This window comes from Tamandua tetradactyla, chromosome 2 (assembly GCF_023851605.1).
Source record: "Tamandua tetradactyla isolate mTamTet1 chromosome 2, mTamTet1.pri, whole genome shotgun sequence".
NCBI classification, from domain to species: domain Eukaryota; kingdom Metazoa; phylum Chordata; class Mammalia; order Pilosa; family Myrmecophagidae; genus Tamandua; species Tamandua tetradactyla.
In genome coordinates this window covers 181,745,412-181,772,811 of record NC_135328.1, presented here as the reverse complement: position 1 = coordinate 181,772,811, position 27,400 = coordinate 181,745,412, and the positions used below count along the sequence as shown (strand labels likewise).

The window sequence follows — 27,400 nt, the reverse complement described above, 5'->3', positions numbered from 1 at the left end:
GCCGGGGGCTCGGCCCGCTCGGCCAATGGGCGTCGCGCTCGGCCCCCTCCCCCGCACCGGGAGGAGCCCGCGCCTTACCGCCGCCGGGGAAGTCGTGCGCGACGTGCAGCGCCAGGGCCCAGGGTCCTCGGCCCCATCGCGGCCGCGCCACCGGCGCGGCGCTCCGGAAGGAAGTCGGGTACCCCATGCGGGAGCCAATAACACACGCGGCGTCCCCCGGTCCACTGGATCCCGAGCCTAGCCCCACCTCCGACCCCCGCTCCGGCTGCGCGAAGCGCTCAGAACCCACGCGGACCTAGGCTCAGAGAGGCGCGCCGCCCGCCTCGGGCGCACAGCGCGGCTGGGCCTCTGGGCAGGCGGAGGGTCAGCAGGGGTTCGCGCCTTTGTTCCGGGCCAGGAAGGCCCGCAGGCGCGCGGGGCCGCGCTTCTCACCTTGCCGCTGGGCTCCATGGCCGCGCTGCGCTGGTGTCTTTGACAGCGCCGGGTGCGCACAAAGGCTCCTGTTCCGGCTCTGGCTCCTGTTCCGGCCCCGAGATTCAGATTCAGTCTCGGGATCCGACTCCCGCCACTTGTCCTCCCGCTCCCTGACGCTCTCCCTCGGGGAACACGCGACCCGCGCGCCACACGCTCGACTGTGCCACTTGCCGGCGAGCGCGCGGATGGAGGCGTTTATAGGACCCCGTGAGCCCGCAGCCTGCTATTGGCTGGCGCAGCAGGGGGGTGTGTCGGGGGTGTGTGGGCAGAGCCTGAGAGGCTGGGCCTCGGACCGGGTACGTCCGGGGCGGGGCTCGACGGGAAGGGGCGAGGGACGGAGAAGGGGGTTTGAGGGGGTACAGTTTGCGCCCTTGCTCCCGCGCTCTGGGCGCTGCTGGGTCGGGGGAGGGTGCTGGCTGTGTGACCCTGGGCAAATGTGCGTACCTCTCTGAGTCTCAGCGGCCTCCTCTGGCAAAATGGTGGTGCTGGTACCCGGCTGTAAGGCCGGCTGGGAAAGACAACAGAAGGGTAGCGCTTAAGGGCGAGGAGAATTCTGGAGCCTGACTACGCCGCGGGATAACTTCGGGAAACTAGGAAGAATAATAGAACCACCTCATAGGTTTGTTATGAGGATTGAGTTAATATTTGTGAAGTGTTTAGAACAGTGTCTGTCATGTGGTAAGTGGTATTTAAGTGTTTGTTAGAGAAACTGCAGGAGGTCTCTGTCAGTGACTGAGTTCTTTCTCCACTCCCCTAGCTCCCACCTCGCCCTCCCCACTTCACTCCCCCCTCAGCCCCCACTCCACCCCCTACATTCGTGTATGCAAGCCAAACCTTGCCCACGCACATGCTGGCCCCTCTGCCTGAAAATCCATATCCACCTCCTCCCTGGGTTTTGTCATCTCCTCTGTGAAGCCTTGCTTTCCTGACAGCAATCTATCAGGAATCTATGGAGGCAGGTTAATCGAATAATTAGTAATACAGGCGGCTCCACTAGCCCCATTGTAGTCCTGGACAAATTCCTGCATCTCTGAGCCTCAGTTTTCTTTTGAGTAAAATGGAGTTTTTAATAATGGGACCAAACCTCATGTGCTATTGTAAGAGTTACAATTTGGAGATATGCACATAAAGTACTTGGGGACTGGGCATATAGGAATATCTCATTAAGTGGTGATTATCATCTGATTTCACTTTGCTTCCACTTCTAGATCAGTACCTTACTTGAAACAAAATGAAGGGGAGGAACCCCAGTCCAACAGCTCGGCCGAAGTCCTGAAGTTAGGCTGAGGGTCCCTTTCCCCGTGGAAGGGACCAGGATAGGGTTACTTTCTGGAGGAGACAAGGAGGCTGAGTTGACTAGGTGACCCCTGGAAGACTCTGGGTTGTGTGGGCAGTGCTGGCTGGACAAGGAGCCCTAGAAGGGAATGCAGGTCCTTTCACATGCGTCTTGCCTTCTGTTGCCCATGGCTCCTATTTCTGTGGCCACCCAGCTGCTCAGTCTGAAAGTTTGGGACCACACGCAGCTTTGCTCTCTCTCCTCACCCAGGTACCAGGGGCCACCAACTCCTGCTGATTCCACCTTCTCTACTGCCTCAGCCTCCTTCCCTCCCTGCTGTCTGCAGGGCCTCCAGGCTCCTGTGGTCTCACATCCTCCAGTCCTGGACCCACTCTCTTGCTCAGACCTCTGACATTGTCATGTAGGGAGCAAGGTTCAAGCCTTGCCACTGATAGCCTTCTTCTGGGCACCAGTTTATAAGCTCATCCTCATCTTGGGCTGTACCCTCCGATCAGTCATTGGGTACATCTATACCTTTTGCTCAGGTTGTTTCCTCTGCCTGGGAAGCCCTCCTTCCACCTTGACATGCCCAAATGCTCTGATCATGCAAAGGACCTCTGAAATGGTTTCTCCTCTGGAGAGTGTCTCGGATTCACCCAAGTGGGAACCTTTCTCTCCTTTACCTTTTTGTAAAGTGTGCTGCTTGACCTTGGTTTGTCTGTCTTCCCCTAGACTGTGAACTCCTTGAGGACAACTTCTTTTGCTGAGGCTCATGGATGAACAAGTGCAGGAATGAATGATGAGCAGCCAGTTTCCTTTCCATTCCAGTCCTTCCTGCCAATACTTCCAGTCCTTCCCTAAATACCTTTTCGGCTTTGCCACTTCCCTGCTCAAAGTTTCTTGATCACTTCCTATTTCCAGGAAGAACATCCGGTCTACTGTGGACTCCCTTTCAGCTGCGGGGCCTCACCCAGACCATGGTCACACTCACCAAGAAGGTGCCTTTTCCTTCTTCAGGCTGGCCCTGTGCTGGCCACTTCCCCAGGGACAGAGGAATTGCAAGCCTGTTGGCCTCATAGAGACCCCAGACTGGAGGGGAAGCAAGAGGGGAGATGTCAACAATACCAAGTCGAATGTGCAGGGATAAGAATTGTGTACAGGAGCAGAATGATTACCACGGAGGAAGGAAAGGGAATAGAAAGAGCTTCAGAGAGGAAGGAGGTCATGCCCAGCAGGGCTGGAAAGCTGCATAGGTGGATCAGAGGGAAGGACATTCCTCGCCAAGGAATGCAAAGGCAGCAGAGAGAGTATGATTGCTGGAGGGAGAAAGGAATCTCTGTACCACAGTCAGAGACTGGTGTGTGGTGGAGCCCTAAATTTGGACTCCTCTGTCCTGGTTCTGCTATTTTCTTGCCAAACATTCTTGTGCAGATCTCTTCTGTCTGAGCCTCAAGACTCACATCTATAAAATGGGCATAACAATCCCTTCCGGGGTTGGCCTGAGAAATAACAAATGTTTATGAAAGTTTATTCAAATAAAAAAGGAAGAGAAAATTAATGTTTACTAATATGTAATGATTCGTCCTTTAAAATGAACTGTAGTTTCTTTCATTTTTTCTTTACATTCTCCCCATTTTGTTTTGTTTTTTCTTTCTTGTTTTAGCATGAATTTACATTTAAGCAATGTGTGTGTTTTCTTTCAGTTTATCTACATCCTTCTGAGCCTGGCATGATGAGGATACAGCCATCAATTCCATTTGAATATTTTACCCTCAAACTCTTGCCATCTCAAAGAATCACGGTAAACCTATAAAGCACAAGCTACTCAACATTGAACCTACACATATAACAACATGGAAGGTAACTTTTTAAAGAGTTACCATATCCTCACCCGTTCTACAAATATGTCCTGAGCGAGCTCTATGCCCCAGGCACTATTCTCAGTCATAGAAAAGTCACTGTCCTCTCTGAAGTTGTTTTCCAGATAGAGAGACAGATATTGGGCAGGTAAACAAAGAAAACTTCAGATAGTATCACTGTTATGGAGTTTATAAAGCAAAATAGTGAATGAATTCCAGATACTCTACTTGGACATTATCTTGTCTAAGTTTCAAAACAACCTGAAGGCCATTGTTTTTATGCCCATTTTATAGAAAGTGCTATGAAGCTCAGAGCCTGAATGACTTATCTAAAAGCAACAAGTGACTAAGTGGTAGAACCAAGTTGTGTGCTTATGTCTTTCTATTTAAAAGTACCTGCTCTTTTGCCATTGAGGGAAAATGTTACAAATACAAAGATCTGAAAAAAATCCAAGTTTTCGCAATTACTTTTTGGCAGCATCCTCTTTTCAATAGCTACTAATAATAGTAATCATTTTTTTGCTGCTCGGAAACTTATTTGCATTTTCACAGTCAGGAAAATTTAAATCCCCTTTTAGATGTTTAATTGCTATTTTATAGTTAAGCATTAATTTATTTGTGTTGTTTTTTGAAATTTTTGAGAAATGAGTGGAAAGACTATATATTTTTCTGTGTTTACAAATTACCTTAGTTTGCTGTGAAGGCAGAATGTACCTCAAGCAGCGATTTCATGGCTATTTGATTAATCTATCTTGTTCAGTTTAACTCGTTCTATATTACGTCTGCAATCTTGCTTCAGCATGGTATAGGAGTGAAAAGAGCAAATTTTGAAGCCAAACTGCCTAGGTTGTAACTGCTATTACTATTTGTGAATATTGAATGTTTATTTTATGTGCTGCAGTTCTTTTTTATTCATAACATAGTAAATCTGTAATATAATGGTCACATACATTAATTTATTTAGTGCTGATAAGGTTGTTGTAAAGGTTAAATGTATTATCCATATAAAGCACCTATTACAGTGTTTGGCATAGTAATAAGCATTCATTAAATGCTGGCAGTTAAAAAAAAAGTTTATTAAATAAGCTGTAAGATTTCTCGATGGCAAAAATTTAATCAGATACCTATCCCATGGTCGGGTGCTGCTTGAGAACAAAGCAGAGTGCCAGAAAAACAGATTTCCTTTCACCCTACCCCAACATTCCTGCCCCAAACCAGACCCCCATTAGCTGCTTGAAATTGCACTGTTAAATGTTCCACCCTTTCTGTAAACGTTTTATGAGCCCTGGAGGCTGCTGTTCATCAGAACCTATTGACACTGGATTAGAGATTAGATTCTCAAATTGGCTGGTTTATTATTTGAGTGGCGAGTCCTGGAAAACAGAAGGTAACTCACATCTGGGAGGAAGCACCAGAGAAGACCCGAAGAAGTGGCATCAGAGTGGGAATGTTTGGATGCAGGGGGGAGAGAGCAGATCCTTGGAGGGGAGGCGAGAGAGCCCAGAGGTTTGAGGATTGAGAGGGGGAGGAGGAGAAAACGGGGGATTTGAGAGAAGAGGCTGAAGAAGGAGGATCACATAAGCTCCCAAATGCCAAATATAAGGGTTAGGATTTTATTCAGTAGGTAGTGGGGACCCATGGAGGGTTTTTGAGCAGGAGATCTCAGCCTCCCCACAAGTCTATTTATGAACTCTAAAGAGGGTGTGAGGAGGGCTTGGGAGTCCCATGTTCAGCCAGGCGAGGCTAGTTCCCCCCACCCCTACTGCTGCCCCCCACCCCCAGCTGTCCTCACACTGCAGCTTTGTTCCCTGGAGGCTGCATGTAACCCTTAAAGGGTTGAACTTTCCTGAGTCCAAGCAGCTCCAGCTCTTTTCAGTCTACAGGAAAAGAACTCTCTGGGGCCGGCTGGGCGGTGCCAAGTGGACAGGCAGATGCTGGCGCCCGGTGTGTGCCTGAGAGCACGCACAGGGGCCCTAGGGGTGGTGGTGGAGGCTGTGCTGGGCGGGCCTTAGCAGCTCTGGAGTCTGGAGTAAAAAGGCGGGCCCAGGAGGAAGCTCTTTTGCCTTTAAAGGCAAATATCCCTTGTGGCCAGAAGAAAAAACTTTGCTGAGTCAGCAGTAGCTGATGCAAGGGGAGCAGGAAGGGACTGGGATGGGAGAGCCCCTAATCCGCAGTATGTTTTGCAACTCAGCTCCTCCTGGGTTGGCAGGTAAACATGGTGCTGAACTCCAGGAAGGCTCGATGGACCAGTTGGAAAAGGTTTGTGTGTTTAATATTTCCATTCTGATTTGCACACCTGCTCCAACCACCTCCTCCCAGAGAGCTTTGCGGTTTGACTCCTTTATCTATTCGTGTGACCCTCCCCAGCCCTGTGCAAGTGCATCTTCTCTTATCTGTGCCACCACCTGCTTGCTGATGCTGGGGCATGTTGAAAGAACATATCTCTCCTCCATTATCTCCTGGGTCCAGCTGCCACCAGGACAGTCCCTCTGGATGTCTCACAGGTACTCAACTCATTATATTTAAAACCAAATTCATCGTCTTCCCCCATCCCTCCTGGGTCCCCATCCAAGAGATGGCTCCTCCATCTTCTCAATTTGCCCAAGTCATTGATTTGGCATCTTCCTTGACTCCTCTGTCTCCTTCATTCTCAGTATCCAACCAATTCTTCATTCTCTGCCTTCCAAAATATTGTTGGACTCCATCCCTTCCTCTCTTTCCCCACCTCCCAGGCTAGAACCACTGCTCATTCATCCTCCCACCTGCCACCATTCTGGTCTCTAGAATGCACGGCTGACCACATCACTCCGTTGTTTAAACACTTTTCTGTAGCACACACAGCAATATGGCTGAATTTCACACACAAAATGTTGAACAAAAGAAGTCATAAGCAGAAGTGTAATATAGTGGATATAAAGTTCAAAAGCAGGAACAACCTAACTTTAGGGTTAGGAGTCTGGATGGTGGTTACCCTGGCGAGGAGAGTAGTGCCTTTGAGAGGAGAGTGGCAATTAGGGTCAGGACTAGTGGAGTCAAGTGAGGCAGGATTGACATGACTGACTTTCCCTTCTGCCCTGAGCTTTAATATGGCTGAACACGGCACTGTTACCAATCCTGTCTTTATTTACATTTTTGATATTTCTTTCAACAAACATTTGTATTAATCTTTATTAAAAAAATAGTTCATTGAAGTATTATTTATCATAATTACTGAGATTTTTGGTGCCCCCCCCCCCCTTATATTTCACTTTAGACATACTTTAGTCCTTTCCCTCCTGGTAATGTTCTGTTTCTTAATCAGGCTGCTGGTTACACGGGTGTGTTCAGTTTGGGAAATTCATCCAGCTGTGTACACTTAGGATTTCTGCACTTTCTGTATGCATTTTATGCTTCAATTAAAAACAAACGAACTTTTTTTTATTTAAAAAAAAATATTTCCATGGTTGCAAGGGACTGTCTCCTGGCTAATTCCTCCAGAGTCTCCAGCAAGAAGAGTAGCTGGCACACATTGGAGCTTGGTATGTATTTATTGAATGAATGAAGACAGTATTTAAACGAATTCAATCCCCAAGGAACGGTAGGAGGTGGACATTTTCTCACTGTTCTCTAGAGAAGCAAGGCTCAGGAAAGTGAAGTAATTTTCCTAAGGCCACACAGCTAGTAGGTACAAGTTCTAGTTTCCGGATAAAAAAAATCAAAACCTACCCTGCGCTTGTCACTTAGAATATAATTGCTTGAGTCTTATCTCTGTCAGTATAGATAACGAAGGCAGGGTGCAGCATTTCTGTCTTCCCTCTGTCCAGTGAATTAGTCAGATAGGAAATAGGCTATAAACACTTAATAAATGGATGAATAAATGAATGAATAATGAATGGGGAGGTGAGCACAGGTTTTGGAGTCAGATCTGCTAACTGTACGTCTTTGGGCATCTTACCTAAACTTTCTGAGCCTCAATTTCCCCAACTGTAAAATGGGAATAATATCAGTACTCACTTCAAAGATTTTAACTTTTGAGAAAATAACTGTTGGGTGGCTGATGTACAGTAAAGACGTGAAACTATTATGTCCAGTTTTTTTTTTTTTTTTTTTTACATCCTTCAAGCCTGATTTACATCAGGGTTCCAGTGATCTGCTTCTCTCAATTTCACATGTATTGATTTTGGGGAGTCTCTAGGGTTGGAAGGTGGGTACCTGATCCAGCTGCTAGAGCTTTCTTCCTCAAGCTCCCAGAAAGGACAGAGGGCTGGGATAGTCGAGAAGCCTGACTTTAAGTCCCAGCTCCATCTTCACTGGCAGTGCTACCCTTGGTGAGTTGCTTCCTCCCTGTGAGCCTCAGTTTTCATGGGCTCAGAATGATCTTGAGGTCGTGGGGCTCTTGGGAAGATTTGGTGCTTGGTCCTGGGCCTAGCACACAGCAGACCTTTTATAAATGTGGGGTCTGAGGAATTATTCACCTGGCACCCTGAGGCGTGGGGGAAGACCAAGGAGACCGGAGGAGCTCAGACCTTGAGATGCCTGGATGCCGACGGGAAGAACAAAACAGCCTGGCTTGGCTCTGTTTTGTTCTTAGAATCGTATATTTCTTCAGAGACATGAAATAACAATGCCCTTCATGTCTATGCAAAATTTTAACTGTGAAACACCTTCCCACATGTCATTTCTTGCATCGTATCCACACCTTATGCTGAAAGCAAGACCAGCATTATTCACATGTCTACTGGTTAGTTGAGAAAAGGAGGCACAGAGAGGTTAATCTGCTTGCTTGAGGCCATGTTGAAGGAGGAATTTGGTAGTAAATTGAAGGTGCTAAATTTGGGCTTCGTGACTTCTAGATACCAGGAGCAAAGACTTGGCTCCAAAAGAAAACACATAGCACACTCCCTAAACGAGCCACCATGACCCAGCTGGTGTCCTCTTGTGCCTGCTTCCCCCATCGTGCCCCCACCTAGAGGCCACCTGGCTGTCACATGTGCATTCATCACGGAGCTGGCTGACTCACTCCATTATACCGGAGCTGACTCATGCCTTAGAAAAGGGAGAGTGCAAACCAGTGGCGAGTCTAGAGATCTCTCCCTTCCTCATTGAGGTTTGAAATTAATGCCCCAAGTCCATGGCAGTTTAGCCCTTAAGAAAGGGAAAGTATTGTGGGCTGTCTGGGGTAGAGGATTGCCCAGAGATGAGAGGTTTGATTAAACTCTGGGCTCTGTCACAGGTTTGCTGGGTGACTTCAGAAAGGCACTGTCCCTCTCTGGACGTTAGTCTCAATTTCCTTATGAAGAGGTTGCAATAGGTGACCTTCAAGATTATTCTAGCGTTTCAGCCCTCTAGCCCTGGCTCAAGAAGCCTTATAATAATAACTCATGTGCCAGGTACTGGGCTAAGTGATTAGTATGTAATTATCTCATTTAATTCTCATAACAAATACTAGATGAACCATTATTATCCCCATTTCATGAAGAAGGAAACTGAGGCAACAGTTTCAAAATAATTTCCCTATAGTCAAGCAAGTAAGCAAGTGGAAGAACTGAGGACTGAACCCAGTCTTTCTGTCCCAGACCACACAGAAATTCCAATTTATATTGACTACCTTTATCCTGTTAGCCTCAGTTTCCTCATCTTTAAAACAAAGACAATAAAGGTCAAGTCTTACTTAATCCTTCACCTAGTGGAACAGCTGGCTCAGACTTGGATTTTAGCTCCAGTTCTTCCATTCAGCAGCTGTTCAGGCAGGATGCTTAAACTCCCTGCCATTCCCATTTCCATGTCCCTAAATTGGAATCATGAGCCCTGCTTTGGGGGACTGTTGGGAAGATCACAGAAGATCCTGTGGAAAGTCTGATGCCACTTCAGGACTTCTTTACCTTTTTCCTGGAGGACTGAGACCCTGGCTTAGATTTATAGGGTATGAGAGCCGGAAAAGTGTTAGAATTCAACATCTGAACCCCTTTACAGATGAGGAGACTAAGGCCTAGAGCGGTAGAAATGACCTGTTCATATTTGCATGGTGAACTTTATGTGTCTTTACTCATTTGTGCCCCAGCCCAGTGACCTATATGGGACACAACAGATGTCTGCAGCTGAGCCTGGAATTTTGATGCTGGTCATGAGGGGAGGGCCTTGACTGCTTGGCTCAGGAGCCCTGACCCTAAGGAGCTTATAGTCCAGCCTATATACACAGTATTGCAAAATGGCTGGCACAGCTACTGCTTATAGAAGGTGCTCAGACTATCTTTTTCTGTCTTGGGTTGTCTGCTTTTTTTCTGGTTCCCAGAGGCTTGGTCTTGTGGCTGAGAGTCTTGGCTTCCTTATTTCCTTAGAATAACGATGGTTAGTATTTCAGGGTTGCAAGTATCAGAAACACATGTAAGCCAACTTGTGCCCCAAAAGGAGAATTTATTAAATGACACAAAGATGTCTCACAAACCAGGGCCAGGTATGTAGTCAGGTGTTGAGAAATATCTAGAGTCAGGTGGTAGTCAGTAGACTGCCACCAGATGCTCTCCATCCCTCATCTCTGCTTTCTCCTTCTCTCTTTGTCCCAATAGATATGCCTTTCTGCTGCACATGGCAGGATATGATGGCCACAGAGTGCCAGAATTTACATGAGACCATTTCAACAACCCTCAGAGGCTGATTCCATGGTCTCCTGGTCCCCAGTGCTAAGTTTCTAGATGTGAGAAGTTGATAGGTCCAATTTGGGTGAGATGTCTGTCCTGGGTCCAATTGGCTATGGTCAGAACCTGGACTTATAGAACACAAACAAGTCAGGCAGGGCTCCTGTCTATGTGGGGATGGGGCAGAGGAAGGCGTGTGATTCCTGATGTAGCCACATGGTCAAGCATGGGACGTCCATTCAAAATGTTTTTAGATAGAGATGTACATTCATTGACATGGAGAAAAAATCAAGATATTTTTGAATGGGAAATAAAACAGATTATTAATGCAAAACAGCATATTTGGCAGATTTTTAAAAGTAAGTATGCATATGAAATATATTTGGATTTCTATACCTATGCTAAATGTTAATTGAAATTATCCACAGATTGTGGAATTAGGGGATGAGTTTTATTTTTTTCTTTTGGAATATCTGCATTTTTCTGATTTTGGACATCAATTGAGTACTTAATTCTTGTTAATAGACAACTTAATAACTCTTGCCTCACAGGGCTCCAGTATGTAACTAAGACATTTATTCCCTGACTCAATAAATATTAAGCCCTTCATATGTGGTGGTATTTGTGAAAGCTGTGTAATGACTGGTGAGTGGTAGATGCTCAATAAACAAGTCTCTGCCCACAGGCTGGATATTCATACACTAGTCCTACCACTCTAATGGTCTATATGCATTCTGAGGAGCCAGGAAATGAAAACAACAGGATGTTTCAGTTACTTACTGCTATAGAATAAACCACCCCAAAACTTAGTCTTGATAAACAGCAACAATTTGTTATTGTCACATAGTTCTGTGTTTCACTGGGCAACTCTGGTCCATGTGTTGACAGGGGTTGCTTATGCAGCTGCACTCATCTAGAAGCTTGGCTGGGACCATTCTCTCCATATGGTGTCACATCCTCCAGGGGTCCTTCCACGTGGCCTCTGTCTCGGCAGGAGAGCCTGGACTTCCTTACAGCATAACGGATGACTTCCACGAGGGAGCATTCCAAGAGGACAGATCCCAGTGTGCAAAAGCTTATCAAGCCTGCTTGCATTCATGGAATCATTCAAGATATAACTTCCTTTGTCTCTTAATCTATAATGGACAGTTTCTCTGAAATACTCTTCTCAACATGATTTAAAATTTTTTTTAATTGTGGTAACATATATATAGCACAAAATATTCTACTTTAACCACTCTCATGTGTATGATTCAGTGACATTAATTACATTTACAATATTGTGCTACCATCACTACCATCCATTATCAAACCTTTTCTCATCTTTTCCCTTCAAACAGGGACTCTGTACCCATTAAGAGAGTGAACGTGATTTTTAAAAAAATTTCTATAGATTTACAGAAAACTCATACATTAAATGCAGAGTTCCCATATACCACCCTATTATTTACACCTTGTTTTATTATGGTACATTTGTCACAACTCATGACAGAACATTTTTATAATTGTACTATCAACATGACTTTTAATAGCTAACTGCAAGTCTTATTATTTATTTAACCAATCCCTATTGATGAAATTTAGGTAGCTTACGATTTAGGGTGGTTATAAAGAACTCTGTGGAGACAACTTTGTACCAACAGCTTGATGCCCTTGCGGAAGAGGAATTATGGGGCTAAAGGCCAGGTGTGTTTTTAAGGCTTTGACAAATTGCCTTTAAAAAAAATTCATGCAAGTTCGTATACCTTACAATTCTACCAGCTACTAAAGGAACGTGCCCCTTCTCAAAATCTCTGTGTATGCTCTGTATTTTTCATCTTTGTGGTTTGATATCTCATCATTGCCTTCAAAAGAGAAAGGATTTAAAATAAGCTGCCCAGAGCCAGATTCTTAAGAAAAAAAAGTTCTTGTCTTTTTTTGGGGAGGTAGCCCTAACAAATCAGCAGGGGTGTGGCAGTGCCATGCACAGTGTCTTTCTACCCCACTGACTCAGGCTGTAAAATCAGAGCTGGGCCACTGCCAGCCATGCGCCCGGCTGCAGGGATTAGATCACTGTCTCTTTGCTGTGCCTGGGTCAGGACAAGCCCACTGCTTTCCTGTCCTGTGTCTGCAGGCCTTCCGGTGGGCACAGGGCACACGACCTCACCTGCCACACCTGCCATGCTCACCTGCACTTGGGCCCAGTCCCCTCTGACCCACTCCGGAGGGCCTGGTGCTAAGGCCTGGCCAGGCATGACTAATGTGAGGAGAGGCTTATAAGGCCCTTGGCTTCCAGCAACTAGAACTATTTACTCTTGGCCTCAAGAACCCAGGAATTCAGGGTTGCCTTCCAGTGTGGAAGCCAGCCTCCTTTTTATTAGCTGTAGACCTAGAGCAAGTGATGAAACTTTTCTGAGCCTCGGTTTCCTCATGTGGAAAATGGCGATAATAGAACTTTAAGGATTATTGGTTACTGCCTCTATGCCTGGTAGTTGTACTCCTCACTGAAACTCACAGAGTTGGGGGTATCCCACCCACTGTATGGATGAGTAAGAATGGGGCCCAGAGAAAAGAAAAAGTTTGCCCAAGATCACCCGGCAAGCAGAGTTGGAAATGAGCTCAGGTCTGCCTGGATTCAAAGCTCACACAAACTCCTCTGCAGACTTTGAAAAGGTTTGGATGAGAAAAGAAGATGTTAACAAACTCTTCTACTTCTGTGAGCTAAAGAACATCTTCGATGGCAAGGCAGTTTTGAAAACCTTCTGTTACCTGCTGAACCATTAGAGCCATTCTCTTGGGTGGAGTGGTTAAGCTGGGGACCCACTTTCGAGAGCCAGGTTTCCCACTGGAGTCCTCCAAAACGGTGCTTGATTTCATGGCCACAATTCTACTTTTAGCCTGCTCTCTCCAGAGAGGAAGGTGAGGCAGGGCCTTCACTTATTTTATGGAGGTATTACTCTATGTTAGGTGCCCTTTGTATGACACTAGTTCCTTACTGCAGTTAATTCTCACAGGGTTCTATGCAGAAGGAACTATGGCTATTTTGATTCTTCTTCTTTAGATGGTGTCACTGGGGTACAGAAAAGTTAGTAACCTGCCAGGGCAATAGAACTGAGCTCCTGGAATGAGACGCTCAAGGCTTCACGAGTTGCATATACAAAGCCTTTTTGCCCCTTATCTTAACAGAGCCTCCTCATAGTCCTGGAAGATAGCCAGGGCAGGCCATTATCCATCAATATTTGGAGAAATGGAGGTCCAAGGAAGGAAGGAGTGAATCAGTGACCCTTCCACAGCCTTTGCCTGCTCAATCCAGAACGCTCAATGGGGAAGTGGCTGCTAAAAGTTTGTTGGACCCGTGCCTGCCAGGCAGAGCTGTGACTTCAGCGGAGACAGGCGTTCCTTCCAGGGAACTCAGGGTGGGGCAGGACAGGGAGTGATATCAGAGGGGAGGCCAGGCCTGGAAGAGGAGGTGGTGGGTCTCTAGGGGATTGTAGGGAAAGAGGAAGAGGGCTTGGGACAGGCCAAGAATGGGGGCTTGGCCCTGGAATTCCTCAACAGAAGATTTCAACAGGAGCTAGGTGGGAGTGTGGAGCCCTGGGATCAGAGGCTCCTGGGTTCAAATTATGACTGTTTTATGTGAGAATGGTGATTGCTCTCTCTGAGCCTCAGTTTCCTCATCTGTAAAAGGGCTGAGGCACAGTGGGTAAGAGCGTGGTGTCTAGAGCACTGCCTGGGGCCAAATTCTGAGCAAGTGAAGTCACACTTCCATGTCTCAGTTTTCTCACCTGTAGAATGGATCAGATCATAATAGTACCTGCCTCACAGGACTATTGTGAGGATCAAAGGGTCTGGCCTTTGTAAAAGGCTTAGAAAAGCTTTTTCACCTAGTAAGTCTCTGCTATCATCACCATCATCACCTACCTCAAACAGAATTCTTAGGAGGCTTAAACAAGGCAGCTTCTGCAAACTCCCTGGCACAGGTATTCTTAAATAATTAGCAGGCAGTGTAATAGGTGCCATGGTATAGGGCAGTGTGAAGTACAGGAAGACTCACAAGAAAGAGAAAGACTTTGCCTGGCTGCATGAAAGAAGGATGTGGAAGTCTTCCAGGGGGAAATGTTTTCACTGGGCCTTGAAGGACACATAGAAGTTCCTGAGTCAGAGAAGGGTGAAGGTAGAGAGATCAGCTTGTGTGAAGACTGGTGGTGTAGGAGCCTGGGTGTGTCTGGGAAGCATGGAGTAGTTTCTGAGGCTGGGTGTTTTGTATTGAGGGGCAGGGCATGAGGCTACACAGGAGCATTGGATCCAGATGGCAAAGGACTTGGAATATCTTGCCTGGGACTTTCAATTTGCTCAATAGGTGGGAAGTTCCATAACTGCTTATATGGCAGAATCACCTGAGGCACTTTTAAAAAATACTGATTTCAGTGTCCCACCCAGTAATATTTTGAGCCAGTAGGTGTGAGGTTGGGCCCAGAAATTTATACTGTCTAAAGGTCCCCAGGAAATTCTGAAGCTCACCCAGGTTAAGGAACCATAATGGGGAATTTTCTCTAAGAGATAGGTCCCATTGAGATACTAACCCCAGAGCTTTAAGATTTGAGCAGGGAAATTGAGAAAGTGAAGGCCCCAGTAGGGCAGGGTGTAGGAGAACCCTGATTCTGGCACCCGGCCTCCCATCCCCTGTCTAGGAGGGCCTTACATTCCAAATACCACATTTACCACCAGGGTGGGCTCCTGAAAATGTTATTGGCCCATAGCTTTCTGACCATAGCAAGGACACATCCAATCCACCCACCCATCTATCCATCCATCCATCCACCCATCCATCCATCCATCCATCCATCCATCCATCCATCCATCCATCCAGTATTTTTTGAATCTGCCACCATATGCCAGACACAGGTCCTGGAGGTACTGTGGTGAACAAACCAGACACTCTTCTCACCTTATGAAGTTTTTAGTCAATCCTGGCTCCCTCAGCTCAGCTGAGCAGAAGCACTTTGTGTCAGGAATGTGGCTAAATACAAGCAAGCTGGGACAGGAAATCCACCCCGAGGACTCAAGCAGCAGCAGAAGGGCCTAATAGTACAGCCTCCAGCCCTGTGGCTTCCTGGTCTTAGCCCTCTCACAGTCCCAGTGTCTTCTCAGGCTTACCTCTGACCTTGCCTGCCCAACTCCCAGACCCTCCCTGGGGTGCCCCTACCAGGAAGGTCCTGGGGGTGAGCTCTGCAGCACTTCTTTCCCTGCCCCCAGCACAAAGAGAAGGCAATAGCCTTGGGTAAGACCTGCACCACTCTTCACAAGGGTAGGGTCAGGGATCATTTCCTCACAGGGGTAGCAGAAATAACAAACATGAGGAAATGACAGAGATTCCAGGGATTTCAGAGCACAGCCCAGGTACAGGATGGACTCCTGCAGAGAGACAGAGTTAGAACACTATTGTGGTACCTTCCTCATCTGCCCCTAGGAGATGTCTCCTTGTGTTTTTTCATGCTTCTGTTATGTTGTTTTTTTTTCATTGGGATATCCTGTGACCACTCCAACACCACCCACATTGTCATCACTGTGGGTGCTGCTGATCTCCTGTTCCTCACTGTGTTTTACTCACTCATTGCTGTTCATCCATTCATTATTTCTTCTTTCTTCCATTCAATACATGGGTACTATGTGCTAGACACTGAGGATAGAGCTGTAGGCAAAATACACTCTTACACAGAGTCCCCATTCAGGTGGGGAAACAAACATAATCAAACAACTCTAGTACAGTGTAATCATTGCTGCCACAGAAATGTGCACATGGTGCTGTTAAACCATGGAGTAACTAAAGGAAGGCAGATTCTTGAAGCATGGGTAGGAATTCAAGGAAAGCATGCACAGCTGTGAGAACAACAAATGCAAAAGCATGGAGGTATGAAACATGGTTAGCGGTGGCTAGAGTACAGGTAAGGTTCAAGGGGGCAGAGAGAGGGGAGGCTGGAGAGGTCAGCAGGAGCAGACATGATGAGCCTTGAATGCTTGGCTAAGGAACTAGAACTTTCTGTTCTAGACAGTGGGGAACCATTGTGAGGACTTTAACCAGGGAAGGGACATTGTATATTTGCACTTTAGAACTATCATGTGGAAGCTGATTTAAGAAAATGGGCCAGAGAAGGAGAGGCAAGGCAGAATGGTCAGTGAGGAGGGTGGAGTATAATCCAGATGGAAGTCAAGGTCTAAGCTAGGACAGGGATGGTGACTCAACAGGTGTGGGCTTCTCATATGAGTTGGGGCAGGAGCGGGGCAGACCAGTTGCAGAGCTGGCCCCACTGAGGGCAGCTAGGCATTTTCAGGACTTGGGACCAAAGGCAGGCCAAAGTAGGTAGGAACTTCTAGGCTACTGGCTTGAGCAGGCTCAAGGTCAGCAAAACCAGCTGGGTCTGTCTGGAGATTTGGAAAGTCCATAGGAGGACTCCAGCCCACACTTGGGAATCAGGGCAAGGTCTAGTCTTGCAGAAGAGTTCCCATGAGCCAGGTAGGGTGTCAGATGGGGACTTGGTCCTAAAGGAACAGAGAACCAAGGACAATTGGCTCCTGACCACCTCCTTTCAATGGCCACCTGTAAAGATGTACAACACTCTTGGGAACACCTGCAGCTATTTTCTTGCCCATGCCTGGCTCCCCTTCTGTTGAGGCTCCCCCCAGACTTTTCATCTGGATTTCAGTTAAGCTCTATTCCTGACCTCCAGATCCAAAGTCTGCTTTGGGTTCATCCTGCTCCTTGCCCCAAGCACCTCATGACGATGGACTCTGATTTGGCTCTATCAACTCAGGTGCCTTTGGGAATGTGCCCACCTCACCAGCCCCCATCGGGGTGTAATTTCAAGATGATGATCTGAGAGCACATGAATACCAGAGCTAATTCCTTACAGCCCATTAGTTACTTGTACAATAAACATTCATTGAAGTACCCATGATATGCCAGTCTTTAGATTATAGCACTGAATTTGCAAGGTTGAATCAGATTCAGTCCTTGTCCTAGAAGAGTTCATAGTGCCATGGAGACAGAAACACAAGTTCAACACAAGACACAACTATTATAACAAAACTCAATTCAGTATAACACAACTCAACATGACTCAACACAAAATATCCCAACACAAGATATAAGATCTCCAGTCTGTTTTCAGACTCCTGGGGCCTGAGCTAGAGAAAGGGCAGATCACAGGCAAAGGGTTAGTGCAGTGTTACGTAGTAGGAAAGGAAGACAGGTATAGGAATGTCATCAGTAGAGAGTATAGGGAAAGAGGCTCCATGGTCAGGTTACTTGGAATTCAGTTCTGCTACGTACTATAATATCAGACTGATGACTTAATCTTGCTTTAGTTTCCACACCTGCACAACTGAGAGAATAATAGTGTATATCTCATAGAATTCAAGGATTTTTTTTAGATAATACATGCTAAGTGTCTGGCATGTAGTTAGTGCAATAGCATAGGCTGTGGTTGTTACTGTTGCCTTAGAATTAGAAAACCTTATGTCCTTAGATTGTTCAAGTCAGAAAAATGTAGAACCATGGAACCCTGTATCTTAGAATCTAAAGCATAGAATCTAAATAAAACAGAGACTCTGAGTACTAGCTAGGGGAGGAGGGAGTGGTCTTCTTATCTCTTCAGATGGAGGTAAAATTCCCCCTAAAGCCTCAGGGCCAGGACTGTCTCAGTCAATTGCTCAGGTTGTGCTCTATATACCTCTAGGAGGACCAGTCACGTAGATTCTGGTGAGAGTGTCTCTCCCTAGCTGTCTCATTACCTGTTCCACTACACAGGGAAGCCCTCCTTTGTCAGAGAGAAGCCTGCTAAATCCCAGGGGACTCCCCTACCCGACCCCATCATCTCTGCCTTCTGGATCCTGGCTCCCCAGCGTGCCACCTTAGTCCTGAACCATGCTGACTGCAGTGTGCTGAAACCCACTCTTACTTGGATTTCACCTAAAAAGGGGAATCTCCCCCCAAGCATTCCTGAGAGTAGTAGTCTATACAGAAGGTTTTGGAATGAATATTCCAGAGAAGGCTCACATCGTGTGGAGCACAGCGTACTGCCATCTGATGGATTGTGTTCTGCCCATCACCCCCTACATTTCTCACTTCCCTCCTGACTTCTATTTCCCCTCAATCCAGTTTTCTCCCGCTATTACACAGAGTAACTCTTGGCTCTCCTGAGGAGCCCAGGTTTTAGCTATTCCAGACTGTTGGTGGTGTCTGTACTCAAAGCCCTTATCAAAACATTCCCCCCAACAAAGATACTTCTTTTTCTTCCTAGGAGGAATTCTGGGCCATACATTTAGATATTTATTTTTTATTATTTCATCATATTTAGTACCACTTATAAAACCCAAGACTCACAGAGCCTTAAAATCAAATTGTCTTAGAAACAAGAATATTGGAATAAGGACCACAAGATCTAAGCTGTGGAGAATTTTAGAATCCCCAAATCCCAAAGCTTTAGAGTTGGAAGGGGTAATAAGGGATCACTGAGTCCACATCCTATTCAATGCAGATTATCTCCTCTACAACATTGCTGGCAATTGGTTATAAGGTCTCTACTTAAATACACATAAGTCAGGGACTTCACTCTATCACCAGGCAATCTGTTCCCTTGTGGGACTACTACATCAGTGGACTCCAGAGATGTTTGAGATAAGATGTTTAACCGACTTTCTTCTGTGCCTGTCATAACTCAGGGAGACTCCAAAGATTTTAGAGCAATGACAGTCAGGAAGATCAAGATGCAGTAAACTAGACAGATCTGGGAGCTGGGAGAACAGGGTGGTCCAATACATGATAGTCATGGTGAGCTCAGCGACAAGGGGAGAAAGGCTGAGTCTCAGTGTGATGATGGCAGTAGCTACCATTTACTACACACCATATGGAAGTAGCACATTTTAGATATTATCTCATTTAATCCTCACCTCAACCCAATGAAGTAATACCATTATCCTCCCCTTCTTTTTTTTTTTTTTAACTTTTTTTATTGTATAGTATAACATGTACACAAAGCAAAGAAATAAAAAAGCAATAGTTTTCAAAGCACTCTTCAACGAGTAGTTACAGAACTACAGCCCAGAGTTTCTCATGAGCTACCATATGATCCTCTCATATTTTCCTCCCAGTTCCTCCAGAATATAGGAGGCTAGTGGGCTTAAATATTTTTTTTTTATCATCACAATCGACCTTTCTCCTTTTTTTTGTGAAAAATAACATATATACAAAAAAAGCTATAAATTTCAAAGCAAAGCACCACAATTAGTTTTGAACATATTTCACACTTTGACATGGGTTACAATTTCACAATGTTAGGTTTTTATTTCTAGCTGCTCTAAAATACTGGAGACTAAAAGAGATATCAGTTTAACGATTCAGCATTCATATTTATTTGTTAAATCCTATCTTCTATGTATAACTCCTCCATCACCTTTGCTCTTTCCATCCCTCTCTTTAGGGTTGTTTGGGCTATGGCCATTCTAAATTTTTGATATTGGAAGGGTCTCTAACTAATGTGAGGTTGGGAGATGTAACTATCTGATGTTCTGGAGAGGCTGGGCTAGGTTTCAGGACTTATCTGGACCAGGGACCCATCCGGAGGTTGTAGGTTTCGGGAAAGTTACTCCAGTGCATGGAACCCTTGTGGAATCTTCTGTATTTCCCTAGGTGTTCTTTAGGATTGGCTGGAATGGTCCTGGTTAGGGGTTGGCAGGTTATAATAGGTAGCAAGGTATACCTAAAGCTTGCGTAAGAGCAACCTCCAGAGTAGTCTCTTGACTCTGCCTGCCACTCATACTTTATTAATTGCACTTCTTTCCCCCTTTTGGTCAGGATGGAATTGTTGATACCACGGTGCCAGGTCTGGACTCATCCCTGGGAGTCCTCTCCACATTGCCAGGGAGACTTTCACCCCTGTATATCATATCCCACGTAGGGGGGAGGGCAATGATTTCATTTGCAAAGTTGGGCTTAGAGAGACTGAGGCCACATCTGAGCAACAACAGAGGTCCTCCAGAAGTAACTGTTAGGCATGCCTATAGGCAGTCTGAGCTTCAACGCTACCTACATAAGCTTCACAAGAGTAAGCCTCATGATTGAGGGCATGGCTTATTGATTTGGGTGTCACTAAAATTTGACACAGTATCAGGGAATTCCCTGACGGTAAGGTTTAATAGTTCCATATTCTTTCTCCCCTCCATCAGGGGACTTTGCCAATATTTTTTGATTATCTGCTTAATATACTCTAGGATGTTTCCAGGCAGTACAATAACTTATACAGGATTAAAGGACCTCTTCTTATTCTGTACTCCCTGTGTTTCAGTTGTTCAAATGAGCTATATTGACAGGTTGAATTAGATTATGCACTACGGAAAACTTCAGTTCCAGATCAAATAAACCTTTCTTTCATTGGTCTCAAAAAGTATGTGTGGTTCTAAAATATAGACACTGTCTTCTTTACCCCTATGTTCTGAATTACTTTAACCCCAACCTGTTCAGCTTCGTTCTTATCTCTAAATATCAGGTTACATATATAAAACAGCCTCTCAAAATCCAGAGATAATAATCACCACTCCAGACTTAACATGTCTGCTCTAAAAGCTTACAGTCCAGACCCCTGTTATCTTATAAGCATTTTCTAAACCTGACCATACCATTGTTGTTTTTTTGTTTCTGGCTCATTTTGTCTCACCAAATGTCCCACATGTTCATTCACATCGTTTTATGCCTCATGACTTTGTTCCCTTTTGTAGCAGCACAGCCTTCGTTCATAAGTATACACCATTGTTCGCCAATCTACTTCTCCATCAGTTCATCCTTCAGCCACCTGTATTTATCGGGTATCATGTATAATGCCCAAAGTCCACAGTCCATCAACATTCTCAATTTTAGATAATTTCATTGTTCCCAAGAGAAAGAAAACCAATAAACACACTTTCACCAAATAGGAAGTCTAAACCTCCCCTTAACTCTTGTCCCTCACCCCATTATTTACCTCTGCTGTTGCTGTGGTAGTGCTGATGGTTTCCTTTCGAACATAGTTCATAGCATGCAATAGCAGTTTTCCCCCTGTACCCTGGACTTAAACACTCTTTTTACAAGAATTATCTTTGAAGTAATTCTTATGAGAACTCATTCATATTTCTGGTGAGAATCAGTGGGATACATAGGTCTATACAACCCCTTTCAATCTTGCTCATCTTCAACATGGTAATATTACTTCTAGACCTACTAGAGAATCACCTTCACTCCTATCTATTCCCCTACACTGGAGTTCAACCTTATTAACTAATGGTTCATCCATCTCTAGTTTCTATGTATTATTATAAGCCTCTGATTATACTTTTATGCTGGTCATAAAAGTGGAATCATACAGTATCTATTCTTTTGTGTCTGGCTAATTTCTCTCAGCATTATATCTTCTAGGCTCATCCATCTTATCATGTGCTCTAAGGATGTCATTTTGTCTTACTGCTGCATAATATTCCATCTTAATGTATATACCACATTTTGTTGATCCACTCGTCTGTTGATGGGTATTTGGTTTGTTTCCATCTTTTGGCAATTGTGAACAATGCTGCTATGAACATCGGTGTGAAAATGTCTTTCTGTGTTGTTGCTTTCAGCTCTTCTGGGTATATACCAAGTAGTGCTATTGCTGGGTCATAGGGCAACTCAATATTTAATTTCCTAAGGAACCGCCCCCCACAAGCAGTGCATAAGTGTCCCAGTTTCTCCACATCCTCGCCAACATTTATAGTTTCCTTTTTGTTTAATAGCAGCCGTTCTTACAGGTATGAGGTGGTATCTCATTGTAGTCTTGATCTGCATTTCCCTTATAGCCAATGAAAATTAGCATCTCTTCATGTGCTTTTGAGCCATCTGTATTTGCTCTTCAGAAAGATGCCTATTCATTTCTTTAGTCCATTTTATAATGGGTTGTTTGTTCTTTTGTTGTTGAGTGGTATGATTTCTTTGTATATATAGGAAATCAAACCTTTGTCCGATATGTGATTTTCAAATATTTTCTCCCATTGAGTTGGCTGCCTCTTCACCTTTTCGACAGTCTTTTGAGATGCAGAAGCATTTGATTTTGAGGAATTCCCATTTATCTATTTCTTCTTTTGTTGCTTGTGCTTTGGGTATAAAGTTTAGGAAGCTACCTCCTATTACTAGGTCTTGAAAATGTTTCCCTACATTTTCTTGTAGAAGCTTTATGGTGCTAGTTCTTATATGTAGGTGTTTGATTCACTTTGAGTTAATTTTTGTGTAGGGTGTAAGATAGGGGTCCTCTTTCATTCTCTTGGCTATTGATATCCAGTTCTTCCATGCCCAAATATTGAAAAGACTATTTTGTCCCAGTTTAGAGGATTTGGGGGCCTTGTCATAAATCAATTGACCATAGATTTGGTGGTCCATTTCTGCACTCTCTATTAAATTCCATTGGTCAATGCTTCTGTTTTTGTGCCAGTACTATGCTTTGACCACTATGGCTTTATAATAGGTTTTAAGGTTAGGGAGTGTTAATCCTCCAATTTGTTTGTCTTTTTTAGGATGCTTTTAACTATTTGGGGTCTCCCTTCCTTCCAGATGAATTTTGTAGTTAGCTTTTCCAAATCTTCAGAGTAGGTTGTTGGAATTTTGATTGATATTGAGTTGAATCTGTAGATCAGTCAATTGGGAGAATTGACATCTTAACTATTTTTAGCCTTCCTATCCCTGAGCAGGGAATGTCTTTCCATCTATTTAGATTTCTGTGCTTGTTTGAAAGGATGTATGTCCCCTAGAAAAACCATGTTTTAATCCTAATTCCATTTTGTAAAGGCAGCCATTTCTTCTAATCCCTATTCAGCATTGTATGTTTGAAACTAATTAGATTATCCCCCTGGAGATGTGATGTAATTGAGAGTGGCTGTTAAGATGGATTAGGTGACGACATGTCTCCACCCATTCGGGTGGGCCTTGATTAGTTTCTGAAGTCCCATAAAAGAGGAAACATTTTTGGAGAATGAGGAGATTCAGAGAGAGCAGAGCAGAATGCCATAACCACGAGAAGTAGAGTCCACCAGCCAGCAACCTTTGGAGATGAAAAAGGAAAATGCCTCCCAGAGAGCTTCATGAAACAGGCGCAGGTTGGGGATGTTACGTTGATGCTTGTGAATGTGGGCGCCCAGCAGCCAGGGAGGATGTAGCTGTGCAGGTGCACTGGTCTGGGGGGTGTAAATCTGGTATGCACTGGTCTAAGGCATGGGACCCTTTGTTGCATATGCATAGAGCTGTGGCAGCAGGTTGGTGTTATGCCTTTGTGGATTGGGGGCAGATGTGACCTGGCTCACAGGTCAACACTTTCTCAGAGCTGGGAAGTGAGGTAGAGGGCTGTGTATATGTGAATGACGTGATTGGGGCCCATGCACATGCGTGAGCCTGGGAGTGCCGCAAACAGATGCACAGAGCTCAGGTGGGGTGGAGTGAGGCTGTGTGACACTATGAGGGGGGAGGCAATGTAGCTTAGGTATGAAGGTTAGTGCCGGCAACCTTTATGCACTAGCAACAGCCTGCAGGGAACAGGGAGGGGGAGGTAGTGCTCAGGAGGTGTGCAGGAGAGGTGCGTTGGGCTGCACTGGGATGGGTGTGTGGGGCAGGTACGGGCACTGGGGGCTGCTAGGGTGGGGGTGTCTGGAGCGTGGGGAATGGGAGCGGGTGATGGGGTTCAGGTGTGTGGGGTGTGGGATGAGTTGCTGGTGACGGGGCTGCGGGGTAGTGTGCCCAAGGAACGCGGCCTGGCTTACTTCCTAGTCCCGGGTTCCTGTCTGTGCATTCCCATGGGCTCCATGTCTCCACGCCAGGCTCCAGCTTTCTGCCTCTCAGTTCCTTGGCCTCTGCAACCAGGGCAGCCACGTGGTGCAGAAGGCTCTCCCAGGTCACCCGCACTCCCAAATTGCTGCCTCAGTCGCCCTCCTGTCCTTTCTCTAACTTTTCCGTGGAGTAGGGCTAAGCTTGACCTAGTGTATTCGGCCATCTTCCTGGAAGTCCCCATTATCCCATTCTATAGAAGTAAATCTTGCTGTTCAGCAAGAATAAGTGAATCCCTCAAGGTCACACAGTTAAGAAATAGCTGAGCCAGGATTTAAACTTGGGTCTGTCTGACTACAAATCCTATATATATGTCACCTACCATGCCATCTCCATGCTCTTAGAAGATTCAGCATACAGCTTCAGACCCAGAGACAGATACAAGTCAGAAATGGAGGATGAGAGAAAGTTTCTGAGCAAGTCCCAGGATTCATTCCTGGCAAGTCAGACACCAGGTCTCTAGGGGTAAATTTATAATCCTGATTCTGCCTCTTTCCAACAGTGTGACCTTGAGTGAGTTACTTTATTTCTCCCAGCCTCAGATTTTTGGTAGGTAGTATGAGCCTTGAAGATGGTAACCACTTGAAAAATGGAAGTTTTTATTGTTCTTGCTAGATAATGATTGATGTTGCAAACTGGGAGGCTATGGATACATATCCCCCTCTAGCCCTGGCCAGGTGAGGTCAGTGACTGGATAGGGATTATAGCTGTTAGAGGAAGGTAGCCTGACCCCACTGGGACCAGCTAAGGGAGATGGAGACATTAGAACTTCAGAGGGGAATCATCCTGTTAACACAGTTATACTGAGAAAACGCAGCTCCAGCTTCCCATGGGCACACTGGTTACCTCCTCTTCCTGGTTACTGTCCTGGTTGGCATCCAGTGCCTGGGAGCTTGAAAGCCCAGTAGGATCAGTCCTGCTCTGGGGCAGGTGTGCCACCTGGTGTAAGGGTGGAAAAACCTCCCAGGTGCAGCTTAGAATCCGATCCATGGGCAGCTCTTGTACCAACTCTGCTGTCAGGAACTACTGCTTTTGGTCAAGATGGAGTAATAGAACTGGATTTAACCTCCCATCTGAAACAACTGGGAAAAAGAGGACATTAAGAGTGACACTCAAGATATTGCACATCCAGCAGTGAAGAAGGGATCACTGAGAGAAAGGAAATAAACAAGGTGAATCCTACAATTGACCCATCTTACTGCCTGGAGAAAGCTTCTAGGCTGTAGCACACAGTAGAGGAATCCAGAACCTGGCAGTCTCTGTGTTAAGGAGACATAGCTGGGAGTCTATGGGAAGCCAAAGAGGCTAGAGTTTGCAGAGGAGATTACTGGAGAGAAGAGAGCTACAGGGAAAGAGAATTCCTCAGATCTGGGGAGGGTCTCCTTTGACTGTTTGGCTGGGTATTAATCAACTGGAAAAAACCTGAGGCTGGGGAAAGAACTATTCCAAAGGATGAGAAGGAATAGTCTCAGAATTCACAAAAAGCCTAAAAATAGTGCCTGTTCCCAAAAGCCAGAGTGGAAAACCTCATAATTCAAGGGGCATCAATTAGAGTATTAAGAAGGGTCTTGCAGGGTAGTAGGAGAAAAGTAACCCTACACCAAACTCAGCTCTGATTCCACCCAACAAAATGTAAAAGCAAAACCTGAAAGAATCAAACTGTTTCCAAGAAACTTAATTGCATCCCAGAAAAACTAAGCTTATTTATAGAAACACAAAAATATCCAGCACCCAACAAGGTAAGCTTCACAATGTCTAGTATACAATTAATAATCCAGGTATGCAAAGAAGCAGGAAAACATCATCTATAAGAGGTGATAATCAATTCATAGAAAGTGACCTAGCAATGACACAGATGATAGAATTTGTAGGAAATAGCATTAAACCAGTTATTATGACTGTGTTTCATATGTTAAGAAGCTAGAAAAAAAGACTGAACACATAAAGTAGACCACAGAAAGCTTTCTAGAAGATCCAAAGAAAAACTACAGATGGAAGCTACAGTGTCTGAGATGAAAAATATGCTATGTGGAAATGATGGCAGATTAGCTATTATAGAAGAAAATATTAGTGAACATGAAGACATAGTTGGAGAAATTATATGAAATGAAAAAAGATAAATGTATTAATGAACTGTGGGATGATTTTAAGCAACCAAATAGCTACCACAAAAGACAAAAAGAAAAAAAAAGGCAAAGGGAACTGAGATTGGAAAGAAGTAAAACTATTTTTATTTACAGTCAATGTGATTGCTTACATAGAAGCTACAAAAATAGCTATTAGAACTAATGAGTTTAGCAGTATTACAGGTTACAAGACCAATATACAAAAATTCAATTCTATTCCTATACAATAGGAGCAATCTGAAATTGAAATGAAGAACAAGTCATTTACAATATCATGAAATATTCAGGGAAATAGCTGACAAAATATATATAACACTTGTATACTGAAAACTATAAAATATTGCTGAGAAAATTGCCACTGACCATAAAAGAAAAATAATTGATAAATTTGACTTCATCAAAGTTAATATTTACAGCTCTTTGAAGATTTTGTTAAGAAAAGGAAATGATAAGCTATAGCCTGGGAGAAAAAGAGATCACATATCTGGTAAGGGACTTGTTTCCAGAATATATAAAGAACTCAACAATAATGGAAGAAAATAAACAACCCAGTTAAAATTATGGGCCAAGATTTGAATAGACATTTCATCATAGAAGATATATCGATGGCCAATAAGCACATGAAAAGAAGCTCGATATTATCAGTCATGCAAATGCAATTTAAATCTATAAAGTGATACCACTGAACATCTATAGAATGTCTAAAGTTACAAAGACTGATCACACCAAACATTGGTGAAGATGGGGAAATGGAATTCTCCTACATTACTGGTAAGTGTCAAATGGCACGATTACTTTAGAAAATAGTATGACATTTTTTAAAAGTTCAATATATACCTTTCATATAACTCAACCATTCCACTCCTAATTACTTACTCAAAAAGTGAAATCAGTATAAAAAGCCTTAAATGAATAGTCATAGCAACTTCATTTGCAATACCCTAAAACTGGAAATAATCCAGTTTCTAGGGCCAAAGAAAAGGAATGGGGGCTTGGCCCTGGAATTCCTCAACAGAAGATTTCAACAGGAGCCAGGTGGGAGTGTGGAGCGCTGGGATCAGAGGCTCCTGGGTTCAAATTATGACTGTTTTATATGAGAATGGTGATTGGTCTCTCTGAGCCTCAGTTTCCTCATCTGTAAAAGGACTGAGGCACAGTGGGTAAGAGCATGGTGTCTAGAGCACTGCCTGGGGCCAAAT

At 44.7% G+C, this 27,400-nt stretch overlaps 1 protein-coding gene and 1 long non-coding RNA gene across 3 annotated transcripts in view; one reads left to right on the top strand and one right to left on the bottom strand.

The window, feature by feature from the left end:
- SLC2A1 (solute carrier family 2 member 1) overlaps window positions 1-670 on the bottom strand; it is a 28,727-nt gene extending 28,057 nt beyond the window's left edge. Inside the window, exon 1 of the mRNA XM_077150002.1 lies at window positions 433-670. Within this exon, the coding sequence (XP_077006117.1) occupies window positions 433-450 (18 nt within the window). The 5' untranslated portion in view covers window positions 451-670. The remainder of the gene's footprint in view (window positions 1-432) is intronic.
- Window positions 671-722: 52 nt separating this feature from the next.
- On the top strand, window positions 723-11,798 carry LOC143674382 (uncharacterized). Of its 2 annotated transcripts, XR_013171023.1 has the most exons (5): window positions 723-770; window positions 3,454-3,610; window positions 5,819-5,868; window positions 5,977-6,113; window positions 11,112-11,798. It is a non-coding gene; the product is annotated as an uncharacterized LOC143674382 (long non-coding RNA). The 2 variants fall into 2 exon arrangements; XR_013171025.1 differs by lacking the exons at window positions 5,819-5,868; window positions 5,977-6,113.
- Window positions 11,799-27,400: the final 15,602 nt, after the last annotated feature.